General features: G+C 44.9%; 1 protein-coding gene across 4 annotated transcripts in view; it reads right to left on the minus strand.

The window, feature by feature from the left end:
• The window catches only part of ORC1 (origin recognition complex subunit 1), a 31,535-nt gene that overhangs the window by 11,424 nt on the left and 212 nt on the right, over nt 1-19,899 (minus strand). For 3 of the 4 annotated variants that reach the window (XM_073563643.1, XM_073563645.1, XM_073563642.1), the window contains exons 2-10: nt 18,690-18,792; nt 17,754-17,878; nt 14,815-14,993; nt 13,594-13,969; nt 13,115-13,361; nt 11,983-12,093; nt 6,613-6,708; nt 571-793; nt 340-425 (exon numbers count right to left, since the gene is read on the minus strand). In XM_073563643.1, the coding sequence (XP_073419744.1) occupies nt 340-425; nt 571-793; nt 6,613-6,708; nt 11,983-12,093; nt 13,115-13,361; nt 13,594-13,969; nt 14,815-14,993; nt 17,754-17,878; nt 18,690-18,787 (1,541 nt within the window). In that variant the 5' untranslated portion in view covers nt 18,788-18,792. Of the gene's footprint in view, nt 1-339; nt 426-570; nt 794-6,612; nt 6,709-11,982; nt 12,094-13,114; nt 13,362-13,593; nt 13,970-14,814; nt 14,994-17,753; nt 17,879-18,689; nt 18,793-19,820; nt 19,843-19,899 lie in introns of those variants that run through there. The other variant, XM_073563644.1, reaches the window with a different exon arrangement.

Below are 19,899 nucleotides of genomic sequence, written 5' to 3' on the forward strand. Positions count from 1 at the left end.
ACTCGTCCTATTGGCATCATCTCAAAACTACAACTGGTGTCGGTCAAGACAAAAAAAAAACAAAAAAAAAACAAAACAAAAAGCCCTGGTACGATAACGTTGGTGGAAAAATTAACAAAAAAACAATGGCGCGTGGAAGGCGAGAAGAGCAATATAACAGCAAATAAATGGCCACCTCTCCAGGTAGTTAAATCAGATTCTTTTTTTTCTTTTTTAACTCTACAGTGCAATCCAGGATCAGTATATTTTATCGCTATGTGTGCATCTCAAAAATAAAAGTTGGACATAAGATGCTGAATAGCCAAAGACATGGTGTCCAGGGCGTGCCGGTCTCCTCACCTGATGCGGGCCTCCTCCAGCACGTTAGATGGCTTCTGTACCGGCTGGTTCCGTTCTGGTATTTTGGGTGTCGCTTTAGAGCCCGGCTGAGAAAATTAAACAAGGACTCTACTGTTATTGGCCCAAATAGGAGCTACACTTTACTTCTCACATCCATCACTATGAGGGAGGTGTAGGACACATGAACAGCAATCAGCAGAAAATCTGTCACCGCTAGTCAATACCTCTCACCGTTTTGTTTGGTGTCCTAGCTGAGGATTTCCTAGAGGATGTCGGCGTCCTAGGTGTCCATCTTTTCCTTGCTACTCTCTTTGGAGACTTCTCTTCCATTTCTGCTTCTTCATCATCCTCCTCATCTTCACTGCTACTCAACACTGTAGACCTTTTCTCTGGTACAAAGTCTGCATCTTCATCCAGATCTTCAATATCCTCAAAATCATCTTCGGAGAGGATCCTGGGGCAGGGAGATCAAAATCCTGAAAGCTTGGTGGAAACTTCCCTTATGAAAAATCCTTTTTGTTCTCAAGAACGTAGGAATTCATAGTTGTATTCTTTACTACTAGCTGCTTAGGTTACCTACCTGGTGCTGTCTCCTAGGCAAGGACTGCAGCACTGTGCTAACAAGCTCTTCGCCATAGAACTTGTAAGCGCTACTCTGAAGCTTAAGCACTTCTCCGATGCCACAGAGAAAAACCTGCCTCATGTAGCAGCATCGTAAAGCCCAAAGTCCAACTTGTCAACCACTTAGGAGCACACCGACCTCTGCAAGCAGAAAGGCAGAGAAGGGATGCCCTCCCAAAGATGGGATCATAAAATAACCCTTTAAGAGATGTCAACGTATATTTGACCTTTGAAATCAGGTGGGTCCCCCCGCCCAGCATTGCACTTTCAACTATATCGGCATCCTAGATGCCGATACAGTTGAAAGCAATGATGGAAGAGGGAGCATCAGTCGATCCCTCTATCATCATTCTCCCCCTTTATCTGACGTCTCAGCACAGAGGAAGAGATGACGTTATCACAACGCGTCTGCTGTACTGAGATAGGCAGAGGATCTGAAGATACCACGAAGAGACCGGAGCAGCGGGGGAATGGAGAGTTTTTATTTTTAATGTGGGGCCCTTTTATACGGCATGAGACGCTATGCGGGGGGCCCATCACACGGCGTGGAGCGCTATGCAGGGGGCCCATCACACTGCGTGGAGCGCCATGCGGGGGGCCCATCACACTGCGTGGAGCGCCATGCGGGGGGCCCATCACACTGCGTGGAGCGCCATGCGGGGGGCCCATCACACTGCGTGGAGCGCCATGCGGGGGGCCCATCACACTGCGTGGAGCGCCATGCGGGGGGCCCATCACACTGCGTGGAGCGCCATGCGGGGGGCCCATCACACTGCGTGGAGCGCCATGCGGGGGGCCCATTATACTGCGTGGAGCGCCATGCGGGGGCCCATTATACTGCGTGGAGCGCTATGCGGGGGCCCATTATACTGCGTGGAGCGCTATGCGGGGGCCCATTATACTGCGTGGAGCGCTATGCGGGGGGGGCCATTATACTGCGTGAAGCGCTATGGGGGGGCCCATTATACTGCGTGGAGCGCTATGGGGGGGCCCATTATACTGCGTGGAGCGCTACGCGGGGGCCAATTACACTGTGTGGAGCGCTATGTGGGGCCCATTATACTGTGTGGAGCGCTATGCGGGGTCCATTATACTGTGTGGAAGGCAATAAAGGGCCGTGTTATACTGTATAGATAACTTTTTGTTGCCATTATACTATATGGAGGGCTGTGTGGGGATTACAGTTGGAGAATCATACTTGTGACAGGGTCACCATTCTTTGTTGGAAGGATTGAGGGGGTATAGTAGAGTCATAATAAAATGCGTGTGGAGAAATCTGTTTGGGAGCATTTTTGTTTGCGTCATACTTTATTTGAGGTGTTATTTCAGGTTTTGTGTCATTTGTTTTTACATATTTAAAGTGAACCTGTCAGCAGGACTGTGCACAGTAACCTACAGACAGTGTCTGGTCGGCGCCGTTATACTGATTACAATAACTGGGGATGAAATCCGTCTTGTGGTTGTTGTTTAATCTTTTATTTGTAATTTTCAGTTAATGCAACCAAGGTATCACTGTAATCAGTATAACGGCGCCGACCTGACAGTGTCTGTAGGTTACTGTGCACAATCTCGCTGACAGGTTCCCTTTAAATTAGGCCATAAGCTTTTTTTTTTACTTCTCTTACATATTATATTATTCCAATATTCTAGTCTAAGAGCTATTAAACTGTACTTTGTTGGACAACCCAAAAGTTTATTATGGTTGAAGATTAGAAAACATTTCCTCAATTGTTGACTTTTTTTTTAAAATAAATTTCAAGGTTGGACACGACTGAGCTTTTAATTTTGGCCCTGTGTATATTGGAGTTTGACATCCCTGCTTTAAGAAGCATGTCCTCATTCAAGGAACCCTGCTTCAACCCATCCTAGATGACACTTCTGAAACTTTATAGCCTTACTTACCTAATCTGTCTGCGGATTAAACCAACGGTTGCCTGTGTGGACTTCCTGCGCGAACGCGGAGTTTCGGGCCCACCACCAATGCAGGGGGCCCATTACACTGCGTGGAGCGCTATGCAGGGGGCCCATTACACTGCGTGGAGCGCTATGCGGGGTCCATTACACTGCGTGGAGCGCTATGCGGGGGCCCATTACACTGCGTGGAGCGCTATGCGGGGGGTCCATTACACTGCGTGGAGCGCTATGCGGGGTCCATTACACTGCGTGGAGCGCTATGCGGGGGGGCCCATTACACTGCGTGGAGCGCTATGCGGGGGGGCCCATTACACTGCGTGGAGCGCTATGCGGGGTGGCCCATTACACTGCGTGGAGCGCTATGCGGGGTGGCCCATTACACTGCGTGGAGCGCTATGCGGGGGGGCCCATTACACTGCGTGGAGCGCTATGCGGGGGGGCCCATTACACTGCGTGGAGCGCTATGCGGGGGGGCCCATTACACTGCGTGGAGCGCTATGCGGGGGCCCCATTACACTGCGTGGAGCGCTATGCGGGGGCCCCATTACACTGCGTGGAGCGCTATGCGGCGGCCCCATTACACTGCGTGGAGCGCTATGCGGCGGCCCCATTACACTGCGTGGAGCGCTATGCGGCGGCCCCATTACACTGCGTGGAGCGCTATGCGGCGGCCCCATTACACTGCGTGGAGCGCTATGCGGCGGCCCCATTACACTGCGTGGAGCGCTATGCGGGGGGCCCATTACACTGCGTGGAGCGCTATGCAGGGGGGCCCATTACACTGCGTGGAGCGCTATGTAGGGGGCCCATTACACTGCGTGGAGCACTATGCAGGGGGCCCATTACACGGCGTGGAGCGCTATGCGGGGGGCCCATTACACGGCGTGGAGCGCTATGGGGGGGCCCATTATACTGCGTGGAGCGCTACGCGGGGGCCAATTACACTGTGTGGAGCGCTATGTGGGGCCCATTATACTGTGTGGAGCGCTATGCGGGGTCCATTATACTGTGTGGAAGGCAATAAAGGGCCGTGTTATACTGTATAGATAACTTTTTGTTGCCATTATACTATATGGAGGGCTGTGTGGGGATTACAGTTGGAGAATCATACTTGTGACAGGGTCACCATTCTTTGTTGGAAGGATTGAGGGGGTATAGTAGAGTCATAATAAAATGCGTGTGGAGAAATCTGTTTGGGAGCATTTTTGTTTGCGTCATACTTTATTTGAGGTGTTATTTCAGGTTTTGTGTCATTTGTTTTTACATATTTAAAGTGAACCTGTCAGCAGGACTGTGCACAGTAACCTACAGACAGTGTCTGGTCGGCGCCGTTATACTGATTACAATAACTGGGGATGAAATCCGTCTTGTGGTTGTTGTTTAATCTTTTATTTGTAGTTTTCAGTTAATGCAACCAAGGTATCACTGTAATCAGTATAACGGCGCCGACCTGACAGTGTCTGTAGGTTACTGTGCACAATCTCGCTGACAGGTTCCCTTTAAATTAGGCCATAAGCTTTTTTTTTTTACTTCTCTTACATATTATATTATTCCAATATTCTAGTCTAAGAGCTATTAAACTGTACTTTGTTGGACAACCCAAAAGTTTATTATAGTTGAAGATTAGAAAACATTTCCTCAATTGTTGACTTTTTTTTTTAAATAAATTTCAAGGTTGGACACGACTGAGCTTTTAATTTTGGCCCTGTGTATATTGGAGTTTGACATCCCTGCTTTAAGAAGCATGTCCTCATTCAAGGAACCCTGCTTCAACCCATCCTAGATGACACTTCTGAAACTTTATAGCCTTACTTACCTAATCTGTCTGCGGATTAAACCAACGGTTGCCTGTGTGGACTTCCTGCGCGGACGCGGAGTTTCGGGCCCACCACCAATGCAGGGGGCCCATTACACTGCGTGGAGCGCTATGCAGGGGGCCCATTACACTGCGTGGAGCACTATGCAGGGGGCCCATTACACTGCGTGGAGCGCTATGCAGGGGGCCCATTACACTGCGTGGAGCGCTATGCAGGGGGCCCATTACACTGCGTGGAGCGCTATGCAGGGGGCCCATTACACTGCGTGGAGCGCTATGCAGGGGGCCCATTACACTGCGTGGAGCGCTATGCGGGGTCCATTACACTGCGTGGAGCGCTATGCGGGGGCCCATTACACTGCGTGGAGCGCTATGCGGGGGCCCATTACACTGCGTGGAGCGCTATGCAGGGGGTCCATTACACTGCGTGGTGCGCTATGCGGGGTCCATTACACTGCGTGGAGCGCTATGCGGGGGGGCCCATTACACTGCGTGGAGCTCTATGCGGGGGGGCCCATTACACTGCGTGGAGCTCTATGCGGGGGGGCCCATTACACTGCGTGGAGCGCTATGCGGGGGCCCCATTACACTGCGTGGAGCGCTATGCGGGGGCCCCATTACACTGCGTGGAGCGCTATGCGGGGGCCCCATTACACTGCGTGGAGCGCTATGCGGCGGCCCCATTACACTGCGTGGAGCGCTATGCGGGGGCCCCATTACACTGCGTGGAGCGCTATGCGGCGGCCCCATTACACTGCGTGGAGCGCTATGCGGCGGCCCCATTACCCTGCGTGGAGCGCTATGCGGCGGCCCCATTACACTGCGTGGAGCGCTATGCGGGGGGCCCATTACACTGCGTGGAGCGCTATGCAGGGGGGCCCATTACACTGCGTGGAGCGCTATGTAGGGGGCCCATTACACTGCGTGGAGCGCTATGCAGGGGGCCCATTACACGGCGTGGAGCGCTATGCAGGGGGCCCATGACACGGCGTGGAGCGCTATGGGGGGGCCCATTATACTGCGTGGAGCGCTACGCGGGGGCCAATTACACTGTGTGGAGCGCTATGTGGGGCCCATTATACTGTGTGGAGCGCTATGCGGGGTCCATTATACTGTGTGGAAGGCAATAAAGGGCCGTGTTATACTGTATAGATAACTTTTTGTTGCCATTATACTATATGGAGGGCTGTGTGGGGATTACAGTTGGAGAATCATACTTGTGACAGGGTCACCATTCTTTGTTGGAAGGATTGAGGGGGTATAGTAGAGTCATAATAAAATGCGTGTGGAGAAATCTGTTTGGGAGCATTTTTGTTTGCGTCATACTTTATTTGAGGTGTTATTTCAGGTTTTGTGTCATTTGTTTTTACATATTTAAAGTGAACCTGTCAGCAGGACTGTGCACAGTAACCTACAGACAGTGTCTGGTCGGCGCCGTTATACTGATTACAATAACTGGGGATGAAATCCGTCTTGTGGTTGTTGTTTAATCTTTTATTTGTAGTTTTCAGTTAATGCAACCAAGGTATCACTGTAATCAGTATAACGGCGCCGACCTGACAGTGTCTGTAGGTTACTGTGCACAATCTCGCTGACAGGTTCCCTTTAAATTAGGCCATAAGCTTTTTTTTTTTACTTCTCTTACATATTATATTATTCCAATATTCTAGTCTAAGAGCTATTAAACTGTACTTTGTTGGACAACCCAAAAGTTTATTATGGTTGAAGATTAGAAAACATTTCCTCAATTGTTGACTTTTTTTTTTAAATAAATTTCAAGGTTGGACACGACTGAGCTTTTAATTTTGGCCCTGTGTATATTGGAGTTTGACATCCCTGCTTTAAGAAGCATGTCCTCATTCAAGGAACCCTGCTTCAACCCATCCTAGATGACACTTCTGAAACTTTATAGCCTTACTTACCTAATCTGTCTGCGGATTAAACCAACGGTTGCCTGTGTGGACTTCCTGCGCGAACGCGGAGTTTCGGACCCACCACCAATGTGCTCTTCTGGTCGCCTGACGCAAAAGAAGATAAGGTTACAAACATAAACAAGATTTAAACACAATATCACTTATGTTCCAAATAAAGACAAGACAAGTATCAAAATCACTAGAAAATGTTTCTCGCGCAACTTTAACCCCTTCCTGACATGAGACGTACTATCCCGTCCACGGTACCCGGGCCCGTATGACCGGGGACGGGATAGTACGTCTACCGCGATCAGCGGCGCCCACGTGGTGAGCGCCGCTGATCGCGGCCGGGTGTCAGCTGATTATCACAGCTGACACCCGGCACAATGTGTCAGGGGCGGTCACGGACCGCCCCCGACACGTTAACCCCTTGCACACCGCGATCAAATGCGATCGCGGTGTACCGGGAGTTAAAGGGAAGCATCGGCAGGGAGGGGGCTCCCTCCGTGCTTCCCTGAGCCCCCCACGGCAGCGCAATGTGCAGCGCTGCTGCGGGGGACTCCTATCCTCCAGGCCCCCGAATCCAAGATGGCGACGGGGGCCTTCGGGGGCCTGGGGAAGCTGGCTTCCTCAGTGCCTGCAAAGCGCAGGCATGAGGAAGCCTTGTGCACTGCCTGTGACAGATTGCTGATCTGTCACAGTGATCTGTGATGTGACAGATCAGCGATCTGTCACAGGACAGTGATGTCCCACCTGGGACTATGTAATAAAGTAAAAAAAAAATTAAAAAAAAGTGTAAAAATAAATTAAAAAAAAAAAAAAAAAAAAAAAAAAAAAAAAAATCGCCAAATAAATTAGTAAAAAAAAAAAAAAATATTCCCCAATAAATTCATTTTTTTAAAATAATAAAAAAAAACAATAAATGTACACATATTAGGTATCGCCGCGTCCGTAACGACCTGCCCTATAAAACTGTCCCATTAGTTAACCCCTTTAGTGAACCCCTTAAAAAATAAAAATAAAAAACGAAGCAAAAAATAATGATTTATTATCATACCGCCAAACAAAAAGTGCAATAACGCGCGATCAAAAAGACGCATATAAATATCCATGGTACCGCTGAAAACGTCATCTTGTCCCGCAAAAAACAAGCCGCCACACAGCATCATCAGCGAAAAAATAAAAAAGTTATAACTCGCAGAATAAAGCGATGCAAAAATAATTATTTTTTATATAAAATAGTTTTCATTGCATAAAACCGACAAAAACATAAAAAAACGACCTAAATGAGGTATCGCTGTAACCGTACTGACCCGAAGAATAAAACCGCTTTATCAATTTTACCGCACGCGGAACGGTGTAAACGCACCCCCCCCAAAAGAAATTCATGAAACGCTGGTTTTTGTTCATTCTGCGTCCCAAAAATCGGAATAAAAAGCGATCAAAAAATTTCACGTGCCCGAAAATGGTACCAATAAAAACGTCAACTCGTCCCGCAAAAAATAAGACCTCACATGACTCGGTGGATCAAAATACGGAAAAATTATAGCTCTCAATATGTGGTGATGCAAAAACTATTTTTACAATAAAAAGCGTCTTTTAGCGTGCGACAGCCGCCAAACATAAAAACCGCCATAAATAGTAAATCAAACCCCCCGTTATCACCCCCTTAGTTAGGGAAAAATAATAAAATAAAAAAAATGTATTTATTTCCATTTTTCCATTAGGGTTAGGGCTAGGGTTAGGGCTAGGGGTGTGTTGGGGTAGGGTTGGGTTAGGGTTAGGGTTAGGGCTAGGGTTAGGGGCGTGTTGGGGTTCGGGTTGGAGTTAGAATTGGGGGTTTCCACTGTTTGGGCACATCAGGGGCTCTCCAAATGCAACATGGCGTCTGATCTCAATTCCAGCCAATTCTGAGTTGAAAAAGTCAAATGGTGCTCCTTCCCTTCCAAGCTCTGCCATGCGCCCAAACAGTGTTTTACCCCCACATATGAGGTATCAGCCTACTCAGGACAAATTGCAAAACAATTTTTGGGGTCCAATTTCTCCTGTTACCCTTAGGAAAATAAAAAATTGGGGGCAAAAATATCATTTTTGTGGAAAAAAATGATTTTTTTATTTTCACGTCCGAGTGTTATAAACTTCTGTGAAGCACTTGGGGGTTCAAAGTGCTCACCACACATCTAGATAAGTTCCGTGGGGGGTCTAGTGTCCAAAATGGGGTCACTTGTGGGGAGTTTCAATAGTTTAGGTACATCAGGGGCTCTCCAAACGCACATGACACCCGCAGACCATTCCATCAAAGTCTGCATTCCAAAACGTCACTGCTTCCCTTCCGAGCCCCGACGTGTGTCCATACAGTAGTTTTCTCCCACATATGGGGTGTCAGCGTACTCAGGACAAATTGGACAACAACTTTTGGGGTCCAATTTCTCCTGGTACCCTTGGGAAAATAAAAAAATGGTGACTAAAAGATCATGTTTGTGGAAAAAATACGAATTTTTTATTTTCACTCCCGGGCGTTGTAAACTTCTGTGAAGCACTGGGGGGGGTCAAAGTGCTCACCACACATCTAGATAAGTTCCTTGGGGGGTCTAGTTTACAAAATGGTGTCATTTGTGGGGGGTTTCCACTGTTTAGGTACATTAGGGGCTCTCCAAAGGCAACATGACACCCGCAGACCATTCCATCAAAGTCTGCATTACAAAACGTCAGTACTTCCCTTCCGAGCCCCAACGTGTGCCCATACAGTAGTTTTCTCCCACATATGGGGTATCAGCATACTCAGGACAAATTGGACAACAACTTTTGGGGTCCAATTTCTCCTGGTACCCTTGGGAAAATAAAAAAATGGTGACTAAAAGATCATGTTTGTGGAAAAAATATGAATTTTTTATTTTCACGCCCGGGCGTTGTAAACTTCTGTGAAGCACTGGGGGGGTCAAAGTGCTCACCACACATCTAGATAAGTTCCTTAGGGGGTCTAGTTTCCAAAATGGTGTCATTTGTGGGGGGTTCCACTGTTTTGGTACATCAGGAGTTTTCCAAACGCGACATGGTGTCCGATCTCAATTCCAGCCAAAAACGTCAAATGGCGCTGCTTCCCTTCCGAGCTCTGCCATGCGCCCAAATAGTGGTTTACCCCCACATGTGGGGTATCAGCGTACTCAGGACAAATTGCACAATAACTTTTAGGGTCCTGTTACCCTTGGAAAAATAAGAATTGAGGGTGAAAAGATCATTTTTGTGGAAAAAATATGATTTTTTAATTGTATGGCTTTATGTTATAAACTTCTGTGAAGCCCATGGGGGTTCAAAGTTCTCACCACACATCTAGATAAGTTCCTTAGGGGGTCTAGTTTCCAAAATGGTGTCGTTTGTGGGGGGTTTCCACTGTTTTGATACATCAGGGGTTTTCCAAACGCGACATGGTGTCCGATCTCAATTTCAGCCAAAAACGTCAAATGGCGCTGCTTCCCTTCCGAGCTCTGCCATGCGCCCAAATAGTGGTTTACCCCCACATGTGGGGTATCAGCGTACTCAGGACAAATTGCACAATAACTTTTAGGGTCCTGTTACCCTTGGGAAAATAAAAATTGGGGTGAAAAGATCATTTTTGTGGAAAAAATATGATTTTTTAATTGTACCGCTGTACGTTATAAACTTCTGTAAAGCCCTTGTGGGTTCAAAGTTCTCACCACATATCTAGATAAGTTCCTTGGGGGGTCTAGTTTCCAAAATGGGGTCAATTGTAGGGGGTTTCCACTGTTTAGGTACATCAGGGACTCTCCAAACGTGACATGGCGTCCAATCTGAATTCCAGCCAATTTTGCATTGAAAAAGTCAAACGGCGCTCCTTCCATTCTGAGCTCTGCCATGCGCCGAAACAGTCGTTCCCCCCCACATATCAGGTATCTGCGTACTCAGGACAAATTGCACAATAACTTTTGCAGTTCAATTTCTCCTGTTACCCTTGGTAAAATAAAAAAAATTGAACCTGAAGTATTTTTTTTATGAAAAAAAGTTAGATGTTCATTTTTTTTTAAATATTCAAAAAAATTCCTGTGACGCACCTAAAGGGTTAATAAACTTCTTGAATGTGGTTTTGAGCACCTTAAGGGGTGCAGTTTTTAGAATGGTGTCACTTTTGTGTATTTTCTATCATATAGACCCCTCAAAGTGGCTTCAAATGTGATGTGGTCCTAAAAATAAAATGGTGGTGTAAAAATGAGAAATCGCTGGTCAACTTTTAACCCTTATAACTTCCTAACAAAAAAAAATTTTGGTTCCAAAATTGTGCTGATGTAAAGTAAACATGTGGGAAATGTTAGTTATCAAGTTTTTTGTGTGCCGTATCTCTGTGATTTAAGGGCATAAAAATTAAAAGTTGGAAAATTGCGAAATTTTCAAAATTTTCGCCAAATTTCCGTTTTTCTCACAAATAAACGCAAGTTATTTGAATGAAATTTTACCACTAACATGAAGTACAATATGTCACGAGAAAACAATGTCAGAATCACCGGGATCCATGGAAGCGTTCGAGAGTTATGACCTCATAAAGGCACAGTGGTCAGAATTGTAAAAATTGGCCCGGTCATGAACGTGCAAACCACCCTTGGGGGTGAAGGGGTTAAAGGCATTTTTCTGACTTTACACTAATGTTGCTCGGAGCAGGGTGTTTTTGAAACATCAAATCTATACTCACCTGTTGTCACCCCCATGGTTCCAGCGTACGTTGCTTCGGTGGTCTACGCCGGCAAAGAAAATTATGGCATTGCCGTTCTTCTATTACAGGGGCGCTAATGCCGGTGATTGGTTGCAGCGGTTAGGTGGCAAGAAGGGCACGTCATCAGAAGATCGTCTGATCATGCGTCTCGCTAATGACCTCAGTGGTCCTGTGACAGAAGAACAGCGACGTCATTGCTTCCGCTACCGATCACCGGCGGGTCCTGCGCTGGATTCCAGAAGATGTATGAGAGTCACGACAAGTCATATCACCAAAAGCATTTGTGCAACTTGGTACTGTACGACTATTTTAGTGCCGTGATTTAGACAAAAGATAAAAACACCCCAAAACAGATAATTGCAGACAAGTCACTTGCAGTTTGCATTGACATCTAAAGAAATAGAGTCCTGTGTAACTTGAGACAAGCGATAGGAAATTCAACACATCTGGGAAGAGTTGCGATTGTGTTGCAGCAGGTTGCAAGTCATCGGATGCAATGTACTGTAGCAACGCGACACTACAGTCATCAGATGCAATGTAGCAATGCGACACTGCAATCTTGCGTAACATATCCTCCGCTAGGACAGCAAATAAACCGGACAGCAGCATGGTCTCCATATAGCCTCAACGTAAATATAACATTAATATCAAATCACCTTATGGAAGAGTTTGTAACTTTCTTTGGTGTGAGATTCACCTTCTCTGGCGTTTTAGGCTTCACCTTTTCTCTCTTCTCTGAAAGTTTTCTTCCATTGTTTACTTCAGTTCTACAATAAATTAAAAAAAAAAATCTGGTTTAAAACTTGAAATGGAATTCATTTATCTAAAGTTGAAAAATCACATTTAGGCTGTGTGCCCACGATGCGATTTTTAAGCGTTTTTGCTGCGATTTTCGGCGCGAAAACGTTTAAAAAACTCGTACAGAACGCCCCCCATGCATTCCTATGGCATTCTGCACATGCTGTGCTAACGCTGCACTTTTTTCCGTGGCGGAATCGCATCGCGGAAAAAAACGCAGCATGCTCATTCTTTTTGCGGAATCGCAAAGTTGCCGCGATTCCGCACCCATAGGAATGCATGAGAACCGCTTACTTCCCGCATGTGGCTATGCCCACCATGCGGGAAGTTAAGCGTCTCGTGTGCGGATGGTACCCACGGTGTGGAGGAGAGGAGACTGTCCTCCAGGCCCTGTGTACCATACCCCTGTAAAAAAAAAATAAAATCGGGGTATATTTACCTTCCGGCGTCACGCGCAGCCTTCCCGGGCCTCAGCGTTCCCAGTAATGCCTTGCGGCAAGGACCTGTGATGACGTAGTCTCACATTACTCTAGCGGTCTCGTGAGATCACTATAGCAACGCGAGACCAACGTCATCACAGGTCTCGCAAGGCATCACTGGGAACGGGAGCGTCGCTGAGGCTGCGCGGGACATCGGAAGGTAAATATACCCCGATTTTTTATTTTTTTTTTACCATTTTTAACATTCTTTTACTATTGATGCCGCATAGGCAGCCTCAATAGTAAAAAGCTGGTCACACTTGTCAAACACTATGTTTGACGAGTGTGACCAACCTGTCAATCACCAACCTGTCAATCACTTTCCAAGCGATGCTTCAAATCTCTTGGAAAGTGCTTGAATTTCGCATGCGAAAATCGCGGCACAAACGCGAACATAATCGTGCGGAAAAAAAACGCGCGTTTTCTGGGAAGGAGTCCGGTTTTGAGTGTCCGGTTTAAAACGCTACGTGGGCACGTAGCCTTAGAGTTTTGTCTGGAAGTTGAGTCTTACCGATATTTGCTTGACTTTCGCTCATCGAATGATGCAGGTTTCAGAGGGGTCAGTTTAATACATTGTCTAGATTCTTGCTTCGTTTCACTTAAGCCCCTCAAAGACCAATCTTCATCAGGCAGCATTTTTTTGGGAGGGGAGTCCTGCAGTCCAGAGAAAGCGACTCTACGTTTGGGAGCAGCTGGTTCTAAAGCCTTAAATTCATCCAGAGAATCCATTGCTAACCTGCACCGAGAGTTTGGTGGGCCTAAGGAAAGAAAACAAGCTTGTAATCTGAGAAACCTAATCACCTACATTTTACAATAAACTATGCACTGATAAAAATAGAAAAATAAATAAATTAAAAGTTGTGCTCCTTTGGCAAAAATAGTGACCGAGAAATTAACTGCAATGTGACCAAAAAGCTTGCGCCCCTCAAGTTCAACCAGGGGATGGGAAACAAAAGGAAGTGGTACAGGTACATCCCCCAAAATACCTACTGTTGAGTTGCAGCTTCTTCCTGGCACTGGGTGTGTCTGTCCCACTGGGGATCCTCTGTGCCCCTCTCTCTTTGGAATGAGAGTTTTTTGAAGAGGAGTGTCGTGATTCTATTTCGGCTTCCTTTTTTTGGGCCCTGGTTGCACTGCGAGTGATCTTTCTGTTTTCACCTGAATCTCCTTTCTGAGAGTAGAACTGAGGCTTCGGTAACATTTTTTCAGACATGGGTCCGTTATGCACAATTTTCTTGCCTTTCCTTTCAAGGAGGCTGAAGGATAACGGTTTGAAAGTCTTTCCATCCCATGATAACTTCACATACAGAGCATTCCCAGACTTCTTTGCATGAGGAAAAGGATCTTCGGGTGTTAGCTGAGTTATCTAAAGAAAAACATTTTACATTACTATAAAGCGGCTTATAAGATTGCTTATCCAATGTACGATTGATGGGGACCACCACAACCATAGGGAGTCTAAAGCCCCTATATTCCCTACAGTGAGCAGTAGCAGCGGACAAGTACAGCAGATGGATGCCTGCTTGTCCACCGCTCCATTCAATCACCAAAGGGGTACTCCGGAGACCCCAACTTCCACATTGGCAAGCAGCAGTGTTGATGACATTGCAACCCCACATATCTGCCGAGCATGTATGTGAGGTTGCAACACCATCAGCATCGTACACCTCCAACGTGGAAGTGAGTGGCGCTGGAATCCCCTTTTAAGTCCCACATACACAGTAGAGGAAAATGTGACCAATAGTTCACACCTATCTAATGGATAGGCTATTAATTGTGGATTATTGTGGCTCTGACCACAGCAATCTCCTCTGTTTCTGAAAATGGGGCTCAGAGATATCCTGTTGTGCATGTCTCCATTCCAAGACTGTAAAGGGAGGAGGAAAAAAAAACAAAAACAAAAACAAAAAAAAAAACGGGTGTTGTACTCTGCTATCTTCATCAGTCCAATATAGAATAAACTGAGTGGAAACGCGTGCCCGGCATCCAGTCTGTGGGCATTTCAGTGCCGCTTTCCTGGAATTTAAAATATCTGGTAAAAGCACTTAACATTCTTGCCATTTAGCATGATTCGTATATAACTGACAATTCGCTAATGGCGCACTGAAATTGACAGTATTTAAGTCAGCAGCTTAGGAAATGGAGCGGTCAGCCTGTGTACAACGGGCTGTAACCATGACTTAAAAGACATCATGGTTAAGAGGCGATTACCTGAACAGTCCCAATAATTGTCTCGGCATCAATGTCATTTTCACAGTCTTTGAAATCATACAAGAAGATCTCCTGGGGATGTGGATCTCTACCAAGCAACTTCCGTTTGTTGTAGGGGACTTCTTCGTAGCGCAGAAACCACTGAACAATGGCATGCTTGCTTGCATCTTTTTTTGCACCTGGGGAAAAAAAAAAAAAATCTGAAGTCAGTTTAATTATATAATTAGGAGATTCAGCCTTTATCTCTAATGAAGGATTGAGAAGATGGAGATATATTATATATGGACATCTAGTCATCACCAGGGCTGTGGAGTCAGTAAGCCAAACCTGCGACTCCGACTCCTCAATTTCCCTTACACCGACTCCCACATATATTGCTTATATTTAAGTGAAAATTTTATTGTAGTACAATGTGAACATCAGACAATAAATCATTTCTATGATACAATAATCAAGATATTTCGATAGAACATAATATATATTTATTGGAATACAAGTTTAGAACACAAAAAAACTATAATTGTAAATATGTAATACACTATGTAATATCGATTACATATATACAGTACAGACCAAAAGTTTGGACACACATTCTCATTCAAAGAGTTTTCTTTATTTTCATGACTATGAAAATTGTAGATTCACTCTGAAGGCATCAAAACTATGAATTAACACATGTGGAATTATATAATTAACAAAAAAGTGTGAAAAAAACTGAAAATACTGTATGTCTTATATTCTAGGTTCTTCAACGTAGCCACCTTTTGCTTTGATTACTGCTTTGCACACCCTTGGCATTCCCTTGATGAGCTTCAAGAGGTAGTCACCAGAAATGGTCTTCCAACAGTCTTGAAGGAGTTCCCAGAGATGCTTAGCACTTGTTGGCCCTTTTGCCTTCATTATGCGGTCCAGCTCACCCCAAACCATCGTCTGGTGACTGTGGAGGCCAGGTCATCTGGCGTAGCACCCCATCACTCTCCTTCTTGGTCAAATAGCCCTTACACAGCCTGGATGTGTGTTTGGGGTCATTGTCCTGTTGAAAAATAAATGATGGTCCAACTAAACGCAAACCGGATGGAATAGCATGCCGCTGCAAGATGCTGTGGTAGCCATGCTAGTTCAGTATACCTTCAATTTTGAATAAATCCCCAACAGTATCACCAGCAAAGCACCCCCACACCATCACACCTCCTCCTCCATGCTTCACGGTGGGAACCAGGCATGTAGAGTCCATCCATTCACCTTTTCTGCGTTGCACAAAGACACGGTGGTTGGAACCAAAGATCTCAAATTTGGACTCATCAGACCAAAGCACAGATTTCCACTGGTCTAATGTCCATTCCTGGTGTTCTTTAGCCCAAACAAGTCTAGCAGCTATTTTACCATGAAGGCCTGCTGCACAAAGTCTCCTCTTAACAGTTGTTGTAGAGATGTGTCTGCTGCTAGAACTCTGAGTGGCATTAACCTGGTCTCTAATCTGAGCTGCTGTTAACCTGCGATTTCTGAGGCTGGTGACTCGGATGAACTTATCCTCCACAGCAGAGGTGACTCTTGGTCTTCCTTTCCTGGGCTGGTCCCCATATGAGCCAGTTTCTTTTTCGTGCTTGATGGTTTTTGCCAGTGCACTTGGGGACACTATCAAAGTTTTCCCAATTTTTCGGACTGACTGACCTTCATTTCTTAAAGTAATGATGGCCACTCATTTTTCTTAGCTGCTTTTTTCTTGCCATAATACAAATTCTAACAGTCTATTCAGTAGGACTATCAGCTGTGTATCCACCAGACTTCTGCACTACACAACCGATGGTCCCAACCCCATTTATAAGGCAAGAAATCCTACTTATTAAACCTGTCAGGGCACACCTGTGAAGTGAAAACCATTTCCGGTGACTACCTCTTGAAGCTCATCAAGAGAATGCCAAGAATGTGCAAAGCAGTAATCAAAGCAAAAGGTGGCTACTTTGAAGAACTTAGAAAATAAGACATATTTTCAGTTGTTTCACACTTTTTTGTTAATTATATAATTTCACATGTGTTAATTCATAGTTTTGATGCCTTCGGAGTGAATCTATAATTTTCATAGACATGAAAATAAAGAAAACTCTTTGAATGAGAAGGTGTGTCCAAACTTTTGGTCTGTAATAAATATAACACTACGACTTATCTCAGCTAAGACAAACCCTAAATCCTCAGGCTACATTCACACCATGGGCATAAGCTCATACTGTTCCGCAGAACCTCATACTGCACACCTCAGCTGCTGCAGAACCTCATACTGCATCCCTACACTTGAAAATAAAGCCTGCACCATAAGAAGATGTGGTGATGAATGCAGTCTATTTATTCCAACTATCAATTGATGTTGATGCGTTACTGAAGACGAGCTATGCCTGTCCTGGGTGTCCTTTTGGGCAGCTATGAGGTGTACCTGACTGGTGCTTAAAAAAAAAAAAAAAAAAAAAAAAAAAAAGAGTGTTAGTCTGTGTGCTACCCGGCTTTCATTCTTTATGGTACAGATAAGATATGGATAGACAGATATGGATAAATAGAGCAGATTTCTAATCTGCTTTTGCTATTGAAAACATTATCTATGAGCTCAAAAACCTTTCAGGTGATGCGGTTTTTTAAAAAGCTGATCTGCTTTTGCAGCTGAAAAATGTAGCCTCAAAAAACGCAGCAAAAACGCTGTGTGTGAATGTAGCCTTAGATCAGGAATAGAACAGCCATTTATAGGACATTTCCTAACTTTCCCAAATTTCCAAATATTCAGCACATTCTGCATTGAATTACTGTACCCAATTATATATTTTAGGAGTCGGTCCATTTTATACCGACTCCACAGCCCTGGTCATCACTGGCGCCAACAAAGGACATTTGTCAGCTATGTATTTTCTGGATGAGATGCCATCTCCTCTGTATAGATACTATGCTCTTCTTACCATCATCATACAGTTCTTTCAGTCTTGCTACAAAAGGTCTATCTTCAACTTCGCCATCAATCAAAACAAAGTCTCCGGGAGTTATTGTGACTTCTTCGGTGTCACTTGGCTTCACGACAAGCGCACTGAAATAGAGACAAATCCACATTAGGGTGCATTGGTACAAATATTTTACAGGCCAAGCGAATGCACGCGACGCCATTTGTCTAGGACATGACACCAGTTGGGTTTTCAGACAACAGGTTGTCTTTTTTTGGGACCTTGTGCAAAACAGATCATACAAGGTTGAGCCTTTTTTTTTTTTTTTTTTATATATTTGTTAGGAATGAGTAACTGTGTGTGTTGGGGGATGCAGTGTGCAGTGGTCCATTTTATTTTTACCCCTGAGCAGACAAGAAAATTAAACTCAAGAGCATAAAAAAAAATCAAAACACAGAACATACGGGTGATAAGTGGACACGAAAAGCAGCTATATAGAGGACCATGCGGATGAAAAATCGTCAAATCTTTCCAAATTAAAAAAGATTTTTCATTAGAGTGTTAATTCAGACAAGCATATTTTTTTTTTATCTGAATGTAGTGATGAGCGAACGTGGCTGGATAAGGTATTACCTAAGCATGTTCGCGTGCTAACCGAGTGTCTTCAGTGTGCTCAATTAATATGTTTGAGTCCTAACTTTTCGAGCACGCCAAAGACATGCGGTTACCACACGAGCATGCTCAGATAACACCTTATATGAGCACGCTCGCTCATCACTATCTGAAGCTAAATATTTTTGTTAATACATAAAAAAACCCAAAAGTAAGCCGTACTGACGTAAGCAAGTCATGAGTGTCTGATCCCGGTCGTACTCATATCACCATATCCCTCAGGAGACTGAATGTAGATTTATCACTCTGATGCAATGACCAGGTCACACATTCGAGAACACTCACCTATACTGAAGATGGAAAACTTTTCTGTCTTTCATGGCAGGTCTCCCGTCCCAGGAGTACTGACGTTGCCGATTCACGCGGGTGTAATACTTTGTCATGACTTCTGCGTGCCACAAAATAGAGGAAAAAAAAAAAAAAAAAAAAAAATCACAATAGGATGCTACAGCAAAGAAAAATAGCTACAGCAAAGAAAAATAACAGTAAGGTGTGAAGACAAATATCACTGTATATAACTATACAGGGGTGACCCAGGAGGAGGACGTTATCACCTATCAGTAGGATAAGTGATAACTTGTTGATCTGTGGGGGTCCGAATGCTGGAAGCTCCTCAGATAGTCAAAGTGGAGCACTTTTATTCCTGTTGGAATGTAGCGGTAGTGCCCCTGCTGAAACACTGCTCCGTTCATGCCTTATGGGGCTGCCAGAGAAATGGGGAATGAATGGAGCGACGGTCGCACTTCCGCTTCATTCTAAGTGGCCATATTGCAGTTCAATGGGGTCACCCAGCAGTCGGACCCCCACCGATCTAAAAGTTATCACCTCCCCTGTAGATAGGTTTTAACTTATTCTTACTGGATAACCCCTTTAAGCTCTAAATAGTATATATTCGTCACGGAGGGAACTCACGTGCCGGCTGTTTTATACCCACAGCACCTGCCTCTAACAGCAGCGAGCGGAGCTGGGCTCTGATTGCTGTCACTACACCACCATGAATGCCGCTTGTCAATCACTGCCCAGTGTCTTATCTGTCTCATCTATACAATCAGGGGGCACCGATTTGTTATTGTGACTGCTGGAAGGCTGCAGAAGCCACCGCCTTCACCCTCCCGTTACCATCATCTTGGCACACACAGGCCAAGCTTCACGGGAGACAGCAATTCCTTATATATAAAGATAAGGCCAAAAACAAAATTGAAAAAAAAAAAGTTTTAAAAAATAAAAACCATAAAGAATGTCACTCGCCCGGCTTTTCCCCCAGATAAAGATATAATAATAAAAATAAATAAATAAAAAAAACGTATTATCACTGCACTCATAATAGTTCGATGTATGAAAATAGAAAATTATTTATGGTGAACAATAAATAAAAAAAAAAAAATAAAGAAAAAAAAAAAAGTAAAAAATAGTCACTTTTTTGGTCAATTCAGCTGGTTGACTCCACTGCAAGTAAATAAGGCAAGATGGGACAATTATGAAGCTGGATGCAGGT

The sequence above is a fragment of the Dendrobates tinctorius genome, unplaced genomic scaffold, assembly GCF_039654945.1.
Source record: "Dendrobates tinctorius isolate UK_male_01 unplaced genomic scaffold, ASM3965494v1 ptg000396l, whole genome shotgun sequence".
NCBI classification, from domain to species: domain Eukaryota; kingdom Metazoa; phylum Chordata; class Amphibia; order Anura; family Dendrobatidae; genus Dendrobates; species Dendrobates tinctorius.